General features: G+C 33.8%; 2 protein-coding genes across 2 annotated transcripts; both read right to left on the minus strand.

The window, feature by feature from the left end:
- Positions 1 to 1,147: 1,147 nt before the first annotated feature.
- LOC110098767 (F-box protein At4g18380) lies at positions 1,148 to 3,828 on the minus strand. The gene is made up of 2 exons (XM_020825685.2): positions 3,534 to 3,828; positions 1,148 to 2,969 (listed from the first exon to the last, which is right to left on the minus strand). Exon 2 carries the CDS (start codon positions 2,778 to 2,780, stop codon positions 1,689 to 1,691), a length of 1,092 nt encoding a protein of 363 aa, XP_020681344.1. The 5' UTR covers positions 2,781 to 2,969; positions 3,534 to 3,828; the 3' UTR covers positions 1,148 to 1,688.
- A 5,536-nt stretch (positions 3,829 to 9,364) lies between these two features.
- LOC110098772 (membrane steroid-binding protein 2) lies at positions 9,365 to 22,363 on the minus strand. Its single transcript, XM_020825690.2, has 2 exons — positions 21,806 to 22,363; positions 9,365 to 9,937 (listed from the first exon to the last, which is right to left on the minus strand). Exons 1-2 carry the CDS (start codon positions 22,120 to 22,122, stop codon positions 9,598 to 9,600), a joined length of 657 nt encoding a protein of 218 aa, XP_020681349.1. The 5' UTR covers positions 22,123 to 22,363; the 3' UTR covers positions 9,365 to 9,597.
- Positions 22,364 to 24,479: the final 2,116 nt, after the last annotated feature.

Genomic DNA, 24,479 nt, shown 5'->3' on the forward strand with positions numbered 1-24,479 from the left:
GCATCATAATCTTTTGTGATTAACTTAACAACTTTCAATTATTTCTCAATGAAATTAATTATATGATTAATCATTGACCAAAGTTTCCGTTAGCATTTTTTTTAAAATTATTATTAGAGGAGGTTGTTGTATAATTTGTTATTATTTTGGATCTTAAATAATAATTAATGGATAAGATATCAAGCAAGAGACTAATTATATAATTTAGAGTTGAAAATTAAAAAAAAAAAATTATTTTCAACTTTTTATAAATGAAAACTTTTATAAACTACATAAAAAAATTGAAAATATTCTATGCATTTTATTTAAAGATAAGAGAGATTCTATTGAAGAGCCTGTTTAGGATGGCTTTCTAACTGCTTAGCATTTCAGATCACAATCATACTTCTCTTTGACTGCTTTCTTTTAACAAAAATTTTGTGATTGAAAACTATTTTTTACAATCAAATCTACTAATAGATGAGAGCTGTAAGAAACTGTTATCCAATCTTTCAAAAAATATATATTTATAATACTCATACTAACTTTAAAAAAAAAAAAATTCTAACAAAAGATTCACATCCAATTGAATAGAATTTTTTTTTTTAGAAGGTGAGTCAAAGATAATTAGAAGCAAGTGCGCTTGAATACGGGTACCAGAGAAAGAGAAAGGGAGCTCTCCCTAGGGGGAGAGATTATTCCGTACGGAGTCCCAACCAGAATTGTGTTGGGATTCTGTGAGTGCACAGTAAAAACACAATAAAAACGCAGTGTGCAAATTAATTTTGCTTTTACTATAATTTTACTGTGCACATTCACAATTTTCTTGTCCAGACTTCGCATGTAATAATCTCTCCCCATCGGGACAAACAGTTCAGCATACCCCAATAGATCTTAAGATAGTCCTGTAATAGACCTTAAGATATTCATGTATGACTCGAACTCATATGAAGCAATGCTAACATAAATCCAAAAGATAAAAACAGATTGAACTCTGAACAGAAGACAACAAAAGAAGATCAAACGAAGTTTTCAAGTAGAGATTCATCAAGATAAACAAGCTCTTTAGATAGTCCCACAAAAGATAAAAGACAAGAATTGCAATTCACATGGCTCCAGTTTCTACAGAAACAGCCAAAGTAAAGCATTGAAAGCCAACCACATCCCATCTCTAGAAATTTAATGATTCATTCATATCACTCAAAAGATTTAACCAACTGTTATTATTGTACTATACACATACAAGTGAAAAAAGTTCAGAACAACTAATACAGCTCAATGCAGAGAGAGAAAGAGAGGATGGTCAACTTTGTGAGGAACGAAAAATTATTTGGTGTGGAGTCCGGACGTAGAGTTATGTCCAGACTCTAATTCATAGTCAACACATATTCTTTAGTTTAAGTTACTTTATACAACAACGTGAATTTTTTTACAAACGGGCGGCCCGACAATTCATAGTTAATTGAGCCGGATCGTCGGGTTGCACGTTAGTAAAAAACCCTACGTGACTGCACAAAATTACTTAATCCAAAAAATACATGTCGACTATGGATTGGAGTACAGACATAGAGCTACGTCCAGTCTCCGCACCAAATAATTTCTCATGTGGAACTTACAAACTCTCACCTTTTTGATCCTAAAACAAAAAGAAAATCAAAGAGGCATCTTTGAGCTGCAAAAACTATGTTGAAGTTGGCTAACTGGAAGATTTAGAACCCATTCATCTCCAGCAAGTAAGTCTTGCGCTTCAATAGAGCCTTCACAGCTGCCCTGAAAGGTCCATCGAACGCATTGCACACAAAGGCTTCGATCTCCTTCCGACTACTACCATGACAGCCACTGCCACCCCCAACAAATCCCTCACTAGACGGTCTGATTGCGACCAAAGTAGCTCCTTGCATCCCCATCCCCTCGGGCAGCTCGAGGTATGAAGCATACCTCAGCTTCATGTTAGATGCAGGAACCTGTGTTCTATTAGCTGATGCTGAAGCTGCCAATGGCTTCTCCCTGAACTCCCTCAGCTGCTCCACACCCATGCTCAGTGTCCCCTGCCCGTCGGCATCGGTCAAAACCAAGCTTCTCAGTGTAGGGTGATCCTTAATTATTGGCTTTAGAAGGTAATGCCTGGTTGAAGCAGCAATCAGTGAGCTGATCGTCCACACAACACGCAATTTCAGCCCACCGTTCGTATAAAATGACTCTGGTATGCTCCCATTGTCCTCACCTGAAGGAGAAGAAGAATCCTGATCACTCAAATTTGGCTTACGATCAATCCTTGTTCCTCCAAGTATCACACAATTCTCAAGTGTGCTGCCAAATTCAGCTCGCCATTTGAGGACCACACCATCCTCGGTGCCAACATCACCTGCAGGAAGCTCAATTCGGAGATTGCGAACGTGGGTGAAGTTCTTGAGGACTTGGGCTGGGGAGTGGTGAGATAGCTGGGGGAGGAGGGGCTTGTTTGAGCTTCCTGGGTTTTGGAGATTGTGGAATGGTTTGAGGATGGTAAGAAACAAGAACTTGAGGAGGTGGGAGAAGAGGTTTCGAGGCTTTGAGGAGGAGAGGTTTAGAGGGTCGTCAGAGGAGTCACCATCCACCGTTACAACACGATCGATCTTGACATATACATCATGGACAAGGGGAACAAGGGAGTTGAACCTTTTGGAAACCACCGCGCAGCGGCCCAGAGCACGGATATCAGCAACATTGTTGAGAATTTGAAGGATAAGGGGGTCAGGAATTCGATCGAATTGGTCCTCATGGGAGGGTGAGTCAGCATGGATTTTGGATTTCGATTGCATTTTGTGTCTCAAAGGTAAAATTTGTAGCTTTCAGTGGTTGAAATGGATTACTGGAATCCTGTGGGAGTAGTGTTTTATTTGATATATAGAGATGTAGAGGTTTCTTTCTTACAAATTAACACGTCAAAGAGAGATGAGCAAATGCACTACTGAAAGATCAGAAGCCGAAAGCCAGTCCAATTACGCAATCTGAAACAAGTAGGAAAAATATGAACTCTTACACATCAGAGAAAAACCAAAAGTACAAAGCAATTTCATTTCCAAACATATTTATATTGAATAACAAAAAAAAAATCCTTGTTTCAGGTCTTGAAAAAGTGAACGCTATGGATCACAAGAAAAAAATAAATTAATCTGCGAGCATGCAAAATCTCCTAGGATTGCATTTTTGTGGTCATTTGCCTGATTTTGAAGATTCTTAAAATTAGCAGGTTAAAGAGAACAAAAAGTTCTAGCGAAAGCCCAAAAAACAAAAAGCCAGTTCAATTAATCAATCTGAAACAAATAAGATAAACACCTATACACATCAGAGCAAATCCGAGCATAAAGATCCTTCATTTCCGAGCATTTTACATTGAAAATGAAGAAAAAAAAAAGAATTTTCTTTTTTAACTTTGATTTTGGACTTGCAAAGAGAAAGCTTTTGATAATACGAAGAACAAAAATCCCCAAATGCCAAAAAGTCTGATCCTCAAATCCACAGAACTAGAAATCAAAACATCAGAAAAATTTTACCCTTAATTGGCACCTCACCTCTTCCGATATCACATCTTAGACAGAAAAACCATCATCAATCGCCAGAAATTCACTTCCATTCCTCAAATTTCACCGGAAAAACTTCAGAATCAGTCGATCTGAGCCGGCTCAAGAATCTATTCGACAGCCAAGCTTCAGGAGGAGAAGAAGGTCGAAGACGAAAGCTCGAGAAGAAGGGATCGGTGAAGAAAAGGTAGGGATTTGGATGGGAATCTGAGCCTTAGCTCCTTCTCCGCCTGGCGGTCTTCTTTATGAGAGCTTTCTGATATTCTACTTCGCAATTTAGACTTCGACCCATCCTGTAAAAAGGGCAATCAAACGGTGTCGTTAGGTTCCCGTCGTTTCTGTCTAGAGGACTCTATGTGAGATTAACGCCGTTTAGTCTGCTAAAATTGGGTGGGCTGTGGGCAGACGGAGAGAAGCTAGTGGACAAAGAAACAAATTTATCAGCAACTTTTTTTACATTATTCCCCAATTTTTCCAAAAAAAAAAAAACAAACATTATTCCCCAAAAAACTTATTTACGTTATTTATGTATTAAAATTTTCATTTCTTATTTAAGCTTTATATGAGAATAAAGATATTTATAATTCTTTTGAATATAATATATATATATATATATATATATATATATATATCCCTGTGATTCCTCTCCTATTGCCTCACTCTCGTTAGGCTTGATCGAGAATGATTCGAAGAAGAGAAAGAGAAAAAAGGAGAGAGAAAGTTTGTCGGGTCATTTTCGTCCATTGTTTCTTTAATGAAATTGTTTTAAGCATTGTAAGTAACTATTATCTTACTTCTATTTTTGAGGATTTTGATTTGTACGAATATATCTCAATTAAATCTGTCAAAAATATGTTATATCCTAATTTTATAAGCTTTCACGGCATAAATTTTGATATGTTATAGATTTGATCATTTCAAATAAAATGATTTGTTTTTATTGCATTTTCATCGGTTAAATACATGTATAAAAATTTCTCTGTGAAATGAGTAGGAAAAAGTATATTGAAAATAGGTTGAAAAGCGATGTGTTATGATTTAATATGATAATCTCAAATGTATTATGTGTTGAGGTGATGTGATATTGATTTGACTAAAATGATGTATTGTATTGATACTGTGCTCACAAAAAAAATAATATATTACATGATATCGGGTATATGATATGATAATCTTATGTGATATCATCAAGATCAGCATGATCTACTAAAGGGAGTCAGTGGATGGGAATTAGAAGGGGCTGAAATTGATTGAGAGTTATGAGGAGTCGGGGTGACTGATTCATGTGATTTAAGGGGAGTTATATAAAGTACACTGATTGGGAGTAAAGGGGCAACTGATTGGGTAACGTCCCATAATCAAAATTCGAAGAATTATTTATTTATTATTTTAAGAATATATAGAGCTTCTATAAATCATCAATATAAACAATAACTAGCGAAATCAACTAAAATCATATACATCATAATAGTATAGATATTATTGTCAAAATTTTTTAATTTTAACATTAAATATTAAACAAAAAAATAAATATTCGTATTTATTTGAATATAAAATAGTCAATTAAAAAAATATTTATTTTGTAAGAAAAGAGCTCTCTAACTCAAACAATAAATATTTTTTTATTTTATTTTCAGAATTAACGTTATAAATCAAAATCTAACACATGATTTTCTTACAAAATATACTGATTTTTTTATCATATTTATTTATAAATATCAATTTATAACTAATTTATATTTTATTTTCACTTAATAGAATGATCAGAATTAATTTGTTTTATTTTTTCACAATTAAAGGTCTTCAACTCTATATTAATAGAGTTTAATTGGCTAGTATTTGTTTTTAAAAAAATTAAATTTAGCTTTTATATTCTTTTAGATGTTATTTCAGTTGATTGCTCCTTTGATTATAATAAAACATTTATTTATGGACATTAATTTCAAGGTATAACCATAATTTAACTCTTAAACTATTATTATCATTAGCCAATTTAGATATTATCATTTAATTTAAATCTCCAACAATATTAATTTGGAAAGTTCAAATTTTTCATAAATCTCAAATTCTACTAACTTAAACATGCAACAGTTATATCATAATATATTTTAAATAGAGCAAAATAAAATGTATCATAAAATAAAAAATAAAAAAAATGTCTCCACCTAACAATTTCAATAAAATCTTATCAGCTAAAGTAGATAAACATAAGACAAAAAAACGTCATTCTTTCAAGAAATTTTAGTAAACCTCATGCTTTATACATCACCAAACCAGCTGGTTTAAATCATTTAAAAAAATGTATTAATAACCTAATTTCAACAATGAATAAAAAATCTCAAGCTGAAAGTTCTTTCAAATTCTTAAAAAATTAACAAATTACAACAACAACAACAACATCAAATTTTTATCCCACTACATGAGGTTGACAACTGAATCCTGCCGGCCCCACATAATGACCCTAAATATTTTATGTTATTATTGTTGTTGTAATTTGTCGAATTTTTATTTGGACCGGTGTCCTGACGTAGCTCTACGTTTGGACACCAGTAAAATGGTGCCACGTGCCCTTACTCTTTACCGTGCGGCCCAACGACCCGACCCGGACCGGACTCGGGATTGCTATGTATTGGCTGATTTGTGCAGACGGGGGTATTACTCGATATTCCTCGATAATAACGAGAAATATCATTATGTAAAGACCAATACCTAGCAATACCGAGCAATACCGAGCAATACCCCGGTTTTGCTAGGTATTGGTTTTGATAGAGCGGTATTTCTTGTTATTGTCAAGCAATATCGAGCAATATCTAGCAATACGCGAACATATCAATACTGGGTTCCGGTCCGGGTCGGGTCATCGAGTCGTACGGTAAAGAGTAAGAGCACGTGGTGACATGTTATTGGCCTCCGGATGTAGAGCTACATCCGGTGTCCGGACCTAATAATTGTTTGTAATTTGTCAGATTCCTAAATATTTGAAGTAAATTTAACTTCAAATACTCTTTTCATCACTGAAATTGGGCTATTAATACAGACTTGGAAATTGGCAAATTAGAAAAAAATAATTCAGTGTTCATTAATGTAATTAAACCCCCTAAGTCAAAGAAATTACAAGACAGAACATCTAAAAAATTCAATGCTGTTGAACAACTTATGATTATAAGATTGCAATTATTTGTTCTAGTCGTTATTGTAGACTTCAGACTTGGGAAACTCTTTAGTACTGCTGTCATGAATGTTGAACGCCGAGTCTTCTTCTTATTATTCCTTTTTGAAGAGTTCTGTTCTGCTTTAGCTTCTGATTTCCAAGCAGAGAATTCTTTATGGGGATAATTTCCATACTAAACAGTCAAAATTTTCTCTATTAATATACCTAAAATTGGCTTATTGTTGCGTCATGGATGACATTTAGAACTGTGACCAATACTCCATTAGTCAGTTGGTGCAGAAGGAGATTCTACAGCAATCATATAAGGATAAATTAATATTTCTCTCTCTCTCTCTCTCTCTCTCTCTTCAACTGAAATAGAGAAACTCATTCAAGAAATTTGATACATAAAGCAATGCAAACATTAGGATTGTGCTAAATATAAGTGAAGGTTTGGACAATTTTAAATCATTATTTTTTTCCAAATTTTAAGAATTTTTTTTATTAAAAAGTAGCTTTATAAAGCTGTAAGAAAGCCGTCCCAAATGAGGGAAATTATTCTGGGTGGACGCCGTCTAAAGACCAACCAGAATGTGCCACGTCGCCACCATTATGTACCGCGACTCAATACCATGCTCAGTACTGCACTCGGTACTGCTGACGTGGCGCGTTCTGATTAGTCTCCGGATAGTAAACTATGTTCGGCACAGAATAATTTCTCCCCAAATGAAGCCTAAAATTATTGTCATTACCTATACCATAAACTTTTTGCAATAATTTTTTTTAAATAGAAAGTGCACATCTCCTGCGATATTATGGTTGTGGTGTTGCTATCTGCCAACTAGGCTTTGCAATTCTTTCTAAGTGCCGGTCTTTTCAAAAGTCAGAAAGGCAATGGATGTGATGACAATCATAAGCAGCGAAATTCTTGCTGGAGCTTATGAAACTCTTTGAGATTGGAAAGCTTTCTTAAGAGAATCAGATACATCCTCCTCGCCTTTGAAGAGGTGGTGCAGCAGAAACTTTTACTTGGTGATTAGTGGAAATGGAATCTTAAGATTTCCATATCATTTTTTGTAAGGTCATCACATGTTTCTTCATCAACAAACTTGTTTTTGTTTTTTCTTCCAATGTGGAGGTCATTTTCATGGAATGTGACCCTTTATAAGCTTTTTCCTTTATGAAATTATTTTGTACGGGCACCGGATCATCCGAAGTCGAATCAGAATACGCTACGTCACTCGGTACACATCAAACAGGTGATATGAAACATTCTAATTCGCCTCCGAACAGCGTATTTATCCGCACATAATAATTTCACTAAAATTTGAACTTTTTATACGGTCGATGCCAATTTTTTTTGGAAATAAGAAACGTTATTGCTAAAATTTTGAAATCGAAATTTACATGTATCAGATTTTGGAGCAATTATTACGTCCGGTCATCGGACGCGACCGGACGCATCTAGAGACCAGTAACCACGCGCCACGTCACCTGGAGCTCGGTACCGAGCACTCGGTATACATCCGGATTTCTGATTTTTTGTCCGGACGTAATAATTATTCCAGATTTTGACACTTAAATTAAAAGAAAAAAAAGTCACAGGAGCATAACTCTTTTGTGGCCTTCTCATAGTATGACTTCTTTAGCTTTGAATCCATCTAGAAAGGAAATTCAAGATGAGTCATGTCCCACTCTATTGCCCCTCTACTCTCTCCTTAAATTAGCCCACCACTTCTTCATTACCTACTGGAAAAAACTTTTTCCAAAAGAGTGAGAATGGAGTAAAAGGAGTAATGAGAGGGCTAGAATTATTGGTTCTGCAATTAGTGCTGCATGTGAGTAGAGGTAGAAGATAATAAGATTTCAATGAGCAAAGAAAGGAGAATAGGGATGAAAAAGGGAATAAATAAATGAGGAATTAAAGAATGCTGTTCGCATGCACTTATGTCTGCATTAAAATATACCAATCCTTGAGCTGAATGTACAAAGTTGGATTAGACATAACAGAACCAAGAATGGAAATCTGATTGACATTTGCTGTACAGAGTAGGCTGATTGTAGGCAATTGGGTTTCACATTTATTGGCATGCTCTGTTACTACTAATAAGAAACAAATAGTGTTGCGTTGGGCATTGGCTTTCCTTTATGTTGGTTTGGCATAAATTTTGGCATTTCGGTTTTCTGTCGGTTTTGGTTTTCGTTGGTTTGGATGTTGGTGCTGGGGGTAATTGGGCAATGATGAGGCGGTTCTGCTTTCCACCTGGACGGTTTGGCTTGTTGGCAATCATTGATGAGTCTGCTTAGTGGTTGTTATTTGGGACGTGGCTATGCTTAGCCTTTCTAGGACTTCATCTTTGTGACCTGATGCTTACCTCCTCCTCTAGAAGGCCCCTACCTACCGTTTGGTGGTTAGATAATGTTCGCCATTACTTGAACCCGATGTCATTGTGTTCTCTATTTTGCTATTTTTTCTTTAAGGCTGTCTTTTAACTTGTTTGTATTGTACTGTCCTTTGTTGGACTTGATTGCATCTTACTTTTTTTGCTGAATAAAATAAATATTAAAAAAAAATATTGACCCACGCTAAACAGCACAACGCAGCAACAGGAAAACTTTGAAAATTTCACAATTACAAACTAATTAGAGCTTGAAAGGATTTCAAAATGTCTAAGATAGCAACTAGCCAAGACAAAAATCATTTCAATGCTACTAATTGAGACAGTGTAATACATAAGAACTTACAAATCCAACACTAAATTAAGGGAATGGCTGAGGGAAATGTTATGGGGTACCATAAAATCTAGAATAACATAGATTAATGTAACAGCTTACATGCAGCAGCACTAGAGAGAAACATAGCAACTCAAGCCTTATAAGAACATCAGAACGCCCATACAAAATCTAAGCCCAGATTACTGATCTAGAGTCTCTTTCATTTCCTTTAGTTCCCAGGTTTTCAACTTGGTTATCTATCTCAGTCCTCGGCTCCTGCAGTGCTTCAAGCTTCTCATTCTTTTGATTGTTATCTGTTGTTCTTGTCCTTTCAGAAACGAGGTGTCCAACCTTAACATATTTCTCCATGAATTTTTCTTCCCAATCTTGCAAGACTTCCAGTTCAGAAGCACTGAGGCCTTCAAGGTTGCCAGTGAGGTCATTTTGGTCAAAGGACATGAGAGCCAAGGCTCGGCTAGATTCCCTACCCGCAAATAAAGCGTAAGGGCCACCAGGTCCGTAGAATATTCTGCATCAATAAAGAAAACGAGTCTCATATCAATTACAAGTTTTTAAGTTTAATTTCTTAAGAGATTATGATTTTCTTTTGCCCTATGTAAGATTTAGATTTCATTAGGTACGGTTTTTTTACTGCTTCTAAAGTAGATTTTTAGTATAAAAATTAAATTTTTATACTAAAAAGCTGCTTTAAAAAGCAGTAAAAAAGCCATCGGGACCTTATCATAGAAGCTATGAATAAATGCGTGTGGCATCTACTACGAGAGTTGTGGTTCAACATGCATATTCTCTAGGATGGGTTTTTATGTATTATGGAACCTTATCATGGGATTGTTAATCCGTTTAGCTATTTCAGATAAGAATTATGGAATTATGGAGTTTTAATTTGGATTGAAATTAATTTTATCTTTTTGAACTTTATTTAAACATACATTAATTACATTCTATCCTAACCATATTTACAAATTAACATATGAGAAATCTATAAATAAATATTTTGAGGCATGTAATGATTAACTTTTGCTTTGAATAAAATGCCTCTTCGTATGAGCACAAGCTGAATGTGCCTCAATTAATTTAAATAATTTTTTTATGGCTTTAAATATTTATTTCTCCTAGATTTGTCATAGTGTAAATTTTCTAGACCAAACAAACTTATGGTTAAAGTTTAAAACCTTTTAGACCATAATGAGCATTTAAAGCCCTCACTTAAGAAATTTTAATATATAAAAATTTGATAAAATAATAAAATAAATTTTTAATGGCCCCTTGTTGCCCCTAGATTGGACTTAACCCAATTTGGCGGCCTTGGAGGTTTAACACCTCCAATGTTGACCAATCCTAAACTAGGGTTAGGGTTGGACTTATTTGACCATTAGGTCATGGGCTATTCAATTGCCTACTGACCCTGAGTTTAGGCCACTTCGAGTTATATTAAGTGGTTCAGTGAGTTCTATCATGATCTACTTTAGCTTAATCATAAGTTGACCATTATTTAACTTATGTTGACATAGTTAACTGTAGCCTTGGTATTGATTCTCCCTTGTGGATGATCCACCAAGGTGGGCTTGTGACCCCCATATAGGTTAGTTCTTGTGACTACCCGGTAGAATCTTATCTAGACTGGTTGGCTTTAAGTGATCCAATGGTTCCTTTAGCAACCAGGCTAGCTAAGAGATTGCCCTATGCATTTTCAAATGATTCTGAGTTACCAAGTGACTTGCTGCCTAACCATAGTTTCCCCTTAAATGATCCTAAATGGACTATCATCATGATTCTTAAGAATATTCTAGTAATCAGACTATATAAGTGAGTAGTTACTCAATTTCTTATCTTGTCTTATGTGAGCCTAGCTGGTCTAATAGTCCACCCTAGTTTGTTTTAGTAGGCTCTAAACTAACTAGTGACTTGTCTTAAGTAATCTATAGTCTTAGATGATCCAAAGTTTGCTTGGTAGCTAGGTTGGTATTAGGCTAACCCCCCTAAGAGCTCCGATGTAACATTTTACCTTAAAGTGAAGTGTCTATATCATTGAACCTTTAGACCTTAACATAACATGGCCCACCTCAAGGTGAATTGAGCCTATCTTTAAGATCTCTCAAAATATTTAAGTACCTTAAACATGAGTAGGGACTTTGTAAGAGAGTCCCTCTCATTCCCCTAGTCTAGATTGCTTGACCCTTATAATAGGATCTAAGATTATGGAATAAATTAACCTCCACTTCATTAGCATCCTATCACACAACAACAACAACAACAACAACATCAAGCCTTTATCCCACTACGTGGGGTCGGCTACATGAATCCTTTTTCTCCATTGTGTCCTATTAAAAGTCAAATTCTCGTTTAAATCTAATAAAGAAAGGTCATTCCTAATATTTTCTAACCAAGTCTTTTTAGGTCTACCCCTACCTTTCTTAACATAAGTCAAATCTAATACCTCTACTCTCCTAACCGGGTCATCGCAAGGCCGCCGTTTTATGTGACCAAACCATCTAAGGCGCCTTTCTCTAATCTTATCTTCTACTGGAGCTACTCCAACCTTTTCACGTATATGCTCATTTCGTATCCTATCTCTAAGGGTAAAGCCACTCATCCACCTGAGCATCCTCATCTCTGCCACACTTAACTTAGTATTATGCTTCTCTTTTAAAGGCCAACATTCGGCACCATAAAGCATTGCAGGCCTCACTACCATCGTATAGAATTTTCCCTTAAGTTTGAGGGGTACATTTCTATCACATAACAAGCCCGATGCATTCCTCCACTTCAACCATCCAACTTGAATTCTGCTGATAATATCCCCATCTATTTCACCATCACTCAAAACAATAGATCCAAGATATCTAAAACTTGTACTCTTATTAATGACTTGATCGCCCAAAGTCACAATCCCCTCACTAGGCCTATTACTACTAAAATTACACTCCATATATTCCGTTTTAGATCTACTCAAGCGAAAACCTTTAGACTCTAAGGTTGACCTCCATAATTCAAGTTTACCTTCAACTCCCTCTCTAGTCTTATCAACAAGAAGAATATCATCAACAAAAAGCATACACCAAGGTACATCATCTTGCAAATGTCTAGTGAGAACATCCAAGACTAAAGCAAAAAGATATGGGCTTAAGGCTGATCCTTGATGTAACCCAACCGAAATAGGAAAATACTTGGTCAATCCACCTTGTGTTTGAACACAAGTAATAGCTCCTGCATACATATCTTTAATGATTTGAATATAAGCATTATTGACTCCTTTCTTTTCAAGAACTCTCCATAGCACTTCTCTTGGAACTTTATCATATGCTTTTTCTAAATCAATAAATATCATATGTAGATCATCCTTATTTTCTCTATATTTCTCCATCAAACCTCTTAATAAATGTATGGCTTCCATAGTCGACCTACCCGGCATGAATCCAAATTGATTTTGAGAAACATTAGTATCACACCGCAACCTATGCTCCAAAACTCGCTCCCATAGTTTTAAAGTATGACACATTAACTTAATACCTCTATAATTCGCACAATCTTATGCATCACCTTTATTCCTTTGTTGAATATCATCTTCTAAGAAAAGTATTTTTTGATCTTCATCTTTAATACACTTCACTTGAACTAAATCCTTACTACTCCTATCTCTTTGTTTGGCTAACTTATACATATATCTTTCTCCCTCTTTAGTATCTAATCTATTATATAAATCACTAAAAGCTAATGCCTTTGCATCGCATATTGCTTTCTTAGCATCCTTACGAGCCACTTTATATATTTCTCAATTATTAGAATTTTTAGAATTAAACCAATTTTTATAACAAAGCTTCTTATTTTTAATTTTTTCTTGCACATTAGGATTCCACCACCAACTATTTTTACTATTGGGAGCTTTTCCCTTTGATACTCCAAGGACATCTTTTGCAATATTCTTAATATCAGTAGCCACTTTTTCCCACATAATATTAGCATCCTCATGCACAGACAAAATCTTAAGATCTAAAATCTTATTTCCAAAAATATTTTTGTTAATATTCTTTAAATGCCCCCATTTAATCCTAGAAAATTGTTTTACTTTATTTTTTATTTTATGCCCCTTTATCTTAAAGTCCAAAACTAATAATCGATGTTGGGTACATAAATTTTCACTCGGAATAACTTTACAATCTTTGCAATCTAAACGATTTGATTTTCTAATAAGAAAATAGTCAATCTGGGTTGTATTATATCCATTTTTATAAGTGATGAGATGCTCATTTCTTTTCTTAAATAAGGTATTAACAATTGAAAAATCATAAGCTAAATAAAAATCCAATATGGTCTTGCCACCTTCATTCGTCGTTCCAAATCCATGGCCACCATGAATGCTTTTAAAATCATCTACCTCTCTACCAACATGTCCATTTAAATCTCCTCCAATAAAAACTCTTTCTTCAAGAGGTATATTTTGTATTAATTCTTCTAAGTCATTCCAAAAATTTAATTTAGAGCTCATATCCAAACCTACTTGAGGAGCATAAGCACTTATAATATTAACAATCTTATCATCAACAATAATCTTTAAAGCTATAATTCTATCTCCAATCCTATTAATTTTTATAACATTATCCTTTAAACTCTTATCTATAATAACACCTACACCATTTCTAGTATGACTCCTACCTGAATACCAAAGTTTAAATCCTAAACTATCAATTTCCTTAGCCTTATCTCCAACCCATTTAGTTTCCTGAATGCACAAAATATTTAACTTCCTATGAATCATAATATCTATTAATTCCATTAATTTTCCTGTAAGGGAACCTATATTCCAAGTTCCTATCCTAATTTTAGTATCATGGACTAGCTTCTTTGCCCACATCCGTCCTTGATGTGGGAACCCTTGCCTATTTAACACTGCACCCGGGCGCCGGTGCAGCGGCCCTTGCACACTTGTCACTGTATTCAGGCCATACAGCGCGTCGCTTCCAGGGGACGCCCTAGCATTAACACAATTTCTTAAAGGATTCATGTCATTATTGTTCGACAAGTTTTACGCTGGCTGTCAACTACCTAACGCAACCCTCCACTTTTCTCATCCAGGACTTGGGACCTGACAACGGCATCCTATCACACCTACTCCTTAAATCTAGGACTTGAGATTTAACGATGGGTTATCATATCTCCGTGTTCTTTAAAACATTATACCATCTCTATAACATAGGTTCTAGGTCCATGTGATGCATGGCCTAGCTTCTGGTAGGTTGTGTTCATCAATAGGGCTGCAAATGAATCGAGCCGAGTATGTAAGTGTTCATGTTTGAATTCATTTATTATCAACTTGTCCAAGTTTGGTTCGTGTTTGATTTGAGCTTTATTGTTTGTGTTCATGTTTGTTCGTTTAAATTAATGACTGTTCATGTTTGATTCATGTTCAGTTTGTTCACTGCTTATCGAGCTTTAAACAAAGAAGCATTAACGAGCTATACTTCTAGATGTTCATTAACTTAATAAACGAGCTTTATCGAGCCTCCTAACAAACAATTACATCGAGCATGTTCGTGAACATAATTTTTTTTAACAAGTACGTTTATGAACATATCTAACGAATATTCTTGATCTATTAAATAAGCAAGTTCATGAACATATATAAATAGTTTTTTCAAGCTATCAAAAAAGCTCATTCACAAACAAGTGATCTATGATTCATCTCATATTTATTTATGAACATTTTAAACAAACAATCTAACAAATATGGACAAATGTGAAATGTCTCTTTTTCATGAACAAATTCATTCCATTGAAGGTATAAAATAAAATGAAACTAAATTTAAAATAAAAGCAGTTGTCTATGTAAAATAAAATTAAGATTAATTTATATGAATATATTTTCAAATGAAGCTTACATGTTGTGTTTCTCTCCAATTGGTGCAATGGCTGAAAGATTATCTTCTGCATTCATAGAAAGACTTCAATGGTTATGTTAGCATATATTATAATATTTAATTACTTTAAATTTTATTATTTAACAATAATTATATAGTTATAATAAATAAAAATGATTTATATTATGTATATTTATCAATTTTATAATCAAATATTAATTGAATTTTTATCGGGCTTATTCACGAGTTCTGAATCAAACATGAATCAGTTTTTATCGAGCTTCTTATCGAGCTTAATGTCGAGCTTGTTCACGAGCTTCAAATGATTTTGTTCATGAACATAAATGAACCGAACACATTAGTGTTCAAACTTGCTTATTTAATGATCAAATATTTAAAATTTTGTTCAAGTTTGTTTGTTTAATTAATTGAATGATCAACAAAAAGCTTTAATCGAACCGAACAACGAGTAGCTCGTCAAATGTTTGGCTTGCTTGCAACCCTATTCATCCATTTTAGGTTCTTTATAATTCTTAATGGCAAAGCCTCTAAAATCATAAACTTTGTTATGAAATAATTCAAGACATTAATGATTTAAATTGAAACCATGCTCTGGTTAATTAACTTGAATATATTCTAATAAACCTTATAACTTAAAGGTCATGTGTTGATTAGATTAGAAGCTTAAACATCACACCATAAATACCCACTTATCAGTTATAAGCTTCTAAGTAAATGTTATGCTTAAGACTTAATTGTTACTTTAATATTGACAATACATTTTATAAAATGATCACTTTGGTTTCAATCATTTTTGTAATGAAAAATGAAATAATTTCATTTGTTGGATTTAAAATGGTTTTAGAGTTTAAAATCAAATAATTCTAATTTCATCTAAATCAAATAATGCAATCAAATAAATTTCAAATCTCCTAAGCTATAGTGCTTACTAAAATTCGAATAAAACACAAGAAGATCTCATTTCCTAAGCTTATAGCACTTACTAATAACATAATAGGATAGAGGAAGACAGAATCTAATCATATAATTAGCTTTATATTCTCTTCCTTGTAATATGGGCTACACCGCTTTAGGAGGTCATTCAAAATCAAAACTCCAATGATTGGAATCATGAGAAGAATCGAGACATATGTCATGCCTCAGGATATATGCGTGAGGGTTTGTAGATTCACCACATCATCAATTATGAGCATAACAATTCCCTCTTCATATTATTTGTGGTTATAAGAAGAGGTGTTCTAGGTTTTTTAAAAATTCATGATTGTAACGATCTCTTGTTCTTGGAGAATGTCAGATACTTGATGGTCTACATGAGAAAAATGTTTCATATGTAAGGTAGTCTTCGTGTTGGAATTTTTGGGAAGGGCTTAAAAGTGCTCTTAATTGGTACATTACAACTATGTATGTGTGAGTTTTTAGGTTGATGGAATAGATTCTTTTTCTTCGCAAGTGGACGTAGACTTGGTTGTAACTTAACCACATAAAACTTTGTGTCTTTTTTGTGGTGTTTCTTTCTCACTATTATGTTTCTTTGTAGCACATTGATCACAATCCAAGTTAATGACTTTGCTTCAAGTGTTTTTGATGTGGTTTCCTTAGTTGGTGGGAGTCCTTTTCTGTTTGATTGAAGTTCTCGCTTTTTCTTTCTTTTCAGCAGTGGGCTTTGAAATTATTTGTTTGACATGATTTGTTGGTTGGGAATTAGGATGGTAGTTGTAGTTTATAAGGATTATGGTATTCTCCTGCCCTGCGTTTTGTGGTAGATCCATTATAAGAGCTAAGGTTCAAGATGTGTGGCATCTGTTACAAGAGTTTTGGTTTAAAGTGCATATTATCAAGGATAGATTAATGTGCATTGCGGAACGCCATCCCTAGGTTGTTTATTTGTTAAAGAATTATTGCGTTTTAATTGAATTTAGACATATGCTAAGTTGATCATATACAAACGATATATACAAGCTTAGTGGATAAATAAGTATTTTGAAGCATGTAACTATTAACTTTTTGGCCTTAATAGAATTTTTATACTAAGTTTCAATCTTGTGAGTACAGATCGAATGTGTCTCCATTAATTTAAATAATTTTTCTAAGATTTTAAATACTTATTTATTTTAGATTTATGGTCCAAAAATTTTAGAGGTTTTAAATACTTAACTATTAGGCTGGTTAGGAGATTGACTAAGCAAGCTTAGATGATCAAGAGTTGATGACTTTCCTACCTAGTCATTGATCGTGGAATATCAAAATGATCTTGAGACCTTTCTAGTGATCCTAAACTTTCTAAGTGGACCCATCTCTTATAGATTCGAATTTGACTTATTTGAGCCTAAATAAACTAATTGTAAATCCTAGTATGTTGTAGATGAACATAGATTGATTAATGGCTTGGCTTGAGTGATCTTAGATGATCCTAAGGTTACTTAATAGCTAGGTTACTATTAGGCTAATCCCCTTAGAACAGTAATGTGACATTCCACCTTAACGTGAAGTATCTACATCAATGGACCTTTCAACCTTAGAATGCCATGGCCCACCTCAAGAGTCTATCTTTAAGATCTCTTAAATCCTTAATTACCTTAACCAAAGAATAAGGACTTTGGGAATGAGTCCCCCTTAATCCCCTAGTCTAAAATCCTTGACCCTTAGCTTTGGGTTTTAGGATCTTAGAATAAATTACCCTTCATTCCGTGAATAAATTATCATAACCCTTAGATCTAGAATATAGAACTAAAAGATGGGTTATCCCATCTCCATGTTCTTGAAGACATTATACACTCTCTAGAACATATGTTATGAGACCTGTGATGACATGGCCTATCTTAGAGTGGGTTGTGATCATCACTCTTTGATTTTTTGTAATTATTAATGGTGGAACCCATAAATTATAGAATATATTAACAAACAATTCAAATTATTAATAAATTAAATTGAAATAATTCTTTTGATAATAAACTTAAATGCATTATAATCAAACTTATAACTTAAACATCACATTTAGATTAAACTAACCATATTAACAACTTAACACACACTAGATGTTGTGAAAGCTATATCCCTATGCATTCTAAGGATTAGGGTGTAGCTAAGATTGCACTCTTAGTCACTTATTAAGTGATGTACTAATAGTTTGGCAATGTTGTTTGATTGTAATTATGGTATTTTTCTCCTTGCAATGTTTATTGTCTGGTACCCTTTTAAGGTTTGAGATATCTTGGGTCTATTGTCCAGAGTGATGGTGAAATAGATGGGATATTATAAGTAGAATTCAAGGTGGATGGTTGAAGTGGAGGAATGCATCGGGTTTGTTGTACGATAGAAAAGTATCCCTCAAACTTCAGGGAAAATCCTATAAGATGGTGGTGAAACCTGCAATGCTTTATGGCGCAGAATATTGGCTATTAAAAGAGAAACATAATAATAAGTTAAATGTTGCAGAAATGAGGATGCTTGGGTGGATGAGTGGCTTTACTCTTAGAGACAGGATACGAAACGAGCATATACGTGAAAAGGTTGGAGTAGCTCTAGTGATAGATAAAATTAGAGAGAGTTGCCTTAGATGGTTTTAAAACGGCGTCCTTCCAATCCGATTAGGAGAGTAGATATATTAGATTTGGCTTATGTTAAGAAAGATAGAGGTAGACCTAAGAAAACTTGGTTAGAAAATATTATAATTGACCTTTCTTTATTAGATTTAAATGAGAATTTGACTCTTAATAGTTAACAATGGAAACAATGGAGAAAAAAGATTCATGTATCCGACCCCACATAGTCGGATAAAGGCTTGATGTTGCTACTGTTGTTGTATATTTAGGCTAGAAAAGCAATGCGGACATGTAGGATGATTCAAAAAGCATGGAACAAGATGGAGTCCTATAAAGACCCCCATGTTATATATTTAACATATGGATCATTGGATTGGATTATATATATGGGAGATTCAAATTGCCTTGTTCTTTTCTTTTTCCGTGGTGTAATATAAAATGCAACTGCACTTGAATTTTTCTTGCAATTTGTTATATCTATTTTACTTGAGTGTGCACTAGAAATTAAATGCTCTTTCTTAGATTTTTATAGGCTCTTAAAATTTCAAATATTTTACCTAAAATTTAAATAAGTTAAAATTAATCAAAAGTGATTGATTTTCAATAAAGTCTAATGCATGACTTCTATCTAAGCTACCTCTTTCAAAATAAGTAACCATAACACTTTCATGGACTGTCAAAATCTCAGTCATCCCTTGGCATTTGATCCCACGGTCAGGATGAGAATCCGTGGGAGGCTCACCTGGATCACGCCAATATCCTTCTATATTTGGGTAGCTGAATTAGGAAGGATTATATTGAGGCAATTATGTATCAATTAGAAGTTATTTATTTCTTTATTAAGACATATTGTATAGATCTATAAATAGGGATAATTTTGTATAATAAGTAGAAGGTATTTTTACCCTTCTCAAATTCTATGAATTCTAACATGGACAATAAATGTGTAGTCAGTATTTGACTGATTGTCTTGCCTATTGAAGTTGTGCTTGATAGATATTGATAAATATATGAAACAAATATACACATATACAAGCTCAATGAGCTTACATATTAGGTTTATTTTCCATCTCATATTAAGGATCATATAACTAAATAAAATTTAAATAGTCTTATCTCATATCATAAATTTTATGATCGGGTAGCCTATGTTTTAGTGGCTAGATTGTAAGTCATATTCTTGAAATTAAGACCGACCTTATCATGCAATTATATAGAGACTCAACATCATGATTTTAACATGCCCAAGTTGGTCTAGATATTTGTTCGTTCAAAGCAGAGATTATACGACCATATGTCGGGTTTTCTTAACCTCTAGTGACGTTCAAGTAATAAGTCACATCGAATTCGTTCGCGTTAGTCTTGGTAGAAGTTCAAGCCCAAGTAGACTATTAATTATTTGCCATATATTAAGTTTGAGGCTTGCATCACTGTATAATGTCTAATTTCATTTTCTGAGCAATTCTCCAATGACATAGTCACCATCGTAGTAGAATTAAAATAATCTAACTATAACATAGTCTAAATAAAATTATTATCTCAAATATAAAGTCAAACATTGATTTAGGCTCCTTCTAGACATCCTGAGTTTCTTAGGTTGCATGACCCTAGCTTTACCACCTTTCGGATTCTTATGCTCATCTTTTCACATATTTTAGCCCTTCTCCTTTTGATATCTTGAACATATCAATTCCTAGTTTTTGTAGATTAGTTCCTTAGAAACCATTCATCATTCCCTAAACATGTATTGTAACTTTTATATTGTTGTCTTTATTTCACTATAATATTGGTACCTCCAGTTTGTTGTTTGATCTTCAAAACAAAACTTAACTATCAAAAATCTTATCAGCAACCTCCTCGGCCCACCAATTGACGCCCCAAAGACACTTACAATGATTCACAGCATCATCCACCAAACTGTGCGTGAAAGACTAATCTAAGCAACATAGCATGCAACTAAGGAAGTGAAGTTTTTTGGCATAACAGCAATTCCTTTCAAACAAAGAATTCCTTTTAAGAGAACAAGTCTTCATTAAGGGACAATCAGTGACAAACAAAGTTCACTTTATGTTTCTTAAAAGTATAATCATTAACTTGAAATCTAGTAAATATCATGTCATACTTATCAGGTCAAGTCTTCTCATTATTACCTATATGGAAGATATTGGTTACCTGACATTCATTGGGATCAAGAGTGATAGACAGAATAGCATACACATCAGCATCTTGGACATCTAAAATCAATTCATTTTAATAACAACATATATTGGGGCTTCATTTGTTGTTTGTTTAAGTTCCTTTTCCACTGAAGTGCATTGAGCAGAAAAAGAAGCAATTTAACTTCTACGTCTATGACTATAATGGTATTGGGTAGAAGATAAGCTTGCTTCAAATTCAATGTCAAAAGATTTAGAAGTCCTCGGGATACATCAATTTAAGAAGTCCCCCCATGTTCAATGCTCACCCATAAGTTTCTACCATAATAAAGTCCAGAACATAAGTAGACAGCGACTAGATTTACATCAGATCTTAATCCATTGACAAACATAAGGACAATTAAAAAAAAAAAAACTCAAATTTCATACATAAGCACGAGCTTCTCAAATCATGACAAATAGTCAACAACACTTAACAAGATTATTTATGGTTGAGCAATTGTTTATTAGTTGACTTGTGTCCTGGTAGGTAAGTACTATATCTTAAGCTTTACTTCATGCCTTCACATTAACAAATGCGCAATTCTCACAATGACGTTAACTGCTATGCTAAGCACTTTGCCAACATATCCCCTTTTTTTATTCTTTATGAACATTATTCACTGAATATAAGTACTTCATACCAATCAATCTAACCCTCCATAATGAGAAAACTCGCAGCTCCTATGCAGACAATCTAACTAAAATCGTAAATCAAATAAAACTTTTCACCTTACAAAAAACCGGACACAACAACATGTACCTGGATCTCGAAACATCGAAGATATTCCCTTTAATCGCCATCAGAAGAGGTTTCTTGGGATCCGATCCGTCGTAAGCCCTCAGCTCCTCGATCGTCACCTCCCCAATCTCAACAGGCTCGGGAGGTAACTCAGGCTCTGGCTGCACCGACCTCCTTGTCGCCGCTGCCGCCTCCACCTCCGGCGAGACGAACATCCCGCAGACCATGTGGTATATCCCAACCATGAGCGAAAGGATCGTAAAGAAGGCAACCGGAGAAAGCCCCGTGTAAGAGTAAATCGTCTCTGCAACAGTCGAGTAGAGCTCCATGACTCCCATCACCGTATTAGAGTTTCTCTTCTTCGGCTTCACGCTGCTATCAGAGTATTTTTAATGGTTGAAAGTTGCAGGGGTTTCGATTTCTGAAAAATCTCGAGTGGTAAAGCAGCGGCGGTGGATCACAGCTGCTACTGTGGCGGAAAAAAGGCGATCAAGGCCGCTGACTGTATCGCCGGAAAAGTTGCGGAATTTTGTGCCGAAAGAGTCGCGTTATGAAAAATTTCACCTTTGCTTTCCAGTAATGGAACCAACTTGAGAGCAAAGCGATAAATTACTTTTTAAGGGTACAGTTCTTTTTTTTTTTTTTAACTTTAAGGTAAAGCGCATTATAAAATTTTTATTAATTTATTTAAATACTATTCATTTTAAAATAAATCTAATAAATTAATAATATTTATATTTATTTTGATAAAAACATTAAATTAAGTAATGTGGATTTTTCAAAAATAATATTATTTTTTCTCATTGACATTTCTTATTTATTTACATGACATTTTATTTTTAGAATAATAAATTTGAGTTATTGGCATAATAATTATCAATTATTTTTTTATTTGTAGTCTTTTGGCCATTTTAAAGAAAGTTGATTATAACTTACTAAGGAAATGACATTTCTCATACACGAACAACTTCAGACCTGATTCGAAGATATCCATCAGCAACTTAATTAGTATATGATTCCAACACATTGTAATATGTTCACCCTCAAGACAAGGGAAAAAGAACTATGAGCAATGATATTTGTTATCCTCTTTCTTTTGTAAGAAGTATTGTGCTTCGCTCTATGTTCATGCTAAAATTTTAAGAAAATGTCATTCTGTTAGAGCTAATGTCTCCACAACTTGAGTCAAATAAAGGTATCACAAATTCTTCTAATTACCTTTATGAAGGTTTTGTCGTAGTATGACATATTAGGCATAATCAAGTGTTGAATCTTCGCCCCAGTAAATAAGGATTATTCCCTTGAGTAATTAAATTTATTTTCATTGCCTAATAAGAGGTCTTTAAAATGTTAGTTCACATTTTCTTGTCTCAAATTTTAACATCCAAGAGGTCAGTGAAGCCCACTTAGTCTATGATTTTTATGGAGCAAAATGAAGTTAAATTTTTGAGAGAGTTCGAGGCTTATTAATGAAGCAACTCCTAAAGAAACTAGTGCGATAAATTCAAAGGCAAAGCTACATTTTTCTTGAGTATGCAACCCATCAATTTTAAATTATTAGTTATAAGAACCTCCTAATATCGTGAAAGATACATTTAAAATGTAGCAATGTTTGTGAATACATAAGAATTTGTTACTCATTAGATAATTTGAATTGTTTGTCATAAACTTTAGTTATTTGGGAAGAGAAACCATAAGGACAGCAACTTTATTAGAGGTGTCATTCCATCTTATTTAGAGAATAATAATAAGAGGTTTACTTTATTGCATCAAGAATGCTACTTCAAATAGTGCAACACATTAGTCTCAAGAATCACTAGTTCTTAAAACCTAATAAAAAGTATTATAATGATTATTTGCTACATTTTAACTGTGAACTAATCGAATCATGACACAAACTTAAAGTTGAAAATACTTTATGTGGCCCAACCCTATAATAAAGTTATATAAATGAATAGATAGTTCTAAGTTCATTTCATATCATAGCAATCACTATCAAAATACTAAAGATTGTAAAGTGCCCAAGGCTCCACTTAGAAGTTGATAAAGGAGGGGCATTTGAAGATTTTTCTACCTAAGTGTCATGTCGACAAGTAACCTGAGGTGATGTCCAGTGGAACTATCAAAATTATTGATATCGTAACTATAAATGGGGGAGCTAGAACAAAAAAAGTCCAATGTAAAAGCTTAAAGAGGCCTACACAGTTTGAAGTGCACTCATCTACTTAATCACTAACAATGATTTCTCATCATATAGGAATATATATGATAATGCAATCTTTGTCGTGACTATTATAAATTATTAAAAAGTTCTCCACATTTTAATTGACACCCAAAGTTTTGTGAACATCATTTTTAATTGATATTTATGGAAAGTATGAAAATGAGCACTAAGAATTACTTATTATTCGAAGGCTCTTGTAGGTTTCCTAGAGAGAGATATACTAGGGCTTATGTAACCTTAGAGGCTATTTGGGGGATTAATAACTAAGCAATATCAACAAACAATACACATTTAGAAAACACATTCTCAAAAAAGTTTTTTCCCCATATTTTCCACTTGCCATCTTGCATCTAAGTTTTCCTCAAAAAATGTAGTCACTACATAAAGAGATATCATATAATGTTAAAATTCTCATCTCAATCTTATCCAAAAAGATGCAGTCACTGATAAATTTCACATCAGCACCTTAAG

The sequence above is a fragment of the Dendrobium catenatum genome, unplaced genomic scaffold (assembly GCF_001605985.2).
Source record: "Dendrobium catenatum unplaced genomic scaffold, ASM160598v2 fragScaff_scaffold_740, whole genome shotgun sequence".
Classification (NCBI taxonomy): domain Eukaryota; kingdom Viridiplantae; phylum Streptophyta; class Magnoliopsida; order Asparagales; family Orchidaceae; genus Dendrobium; species Dendrobium catenatum.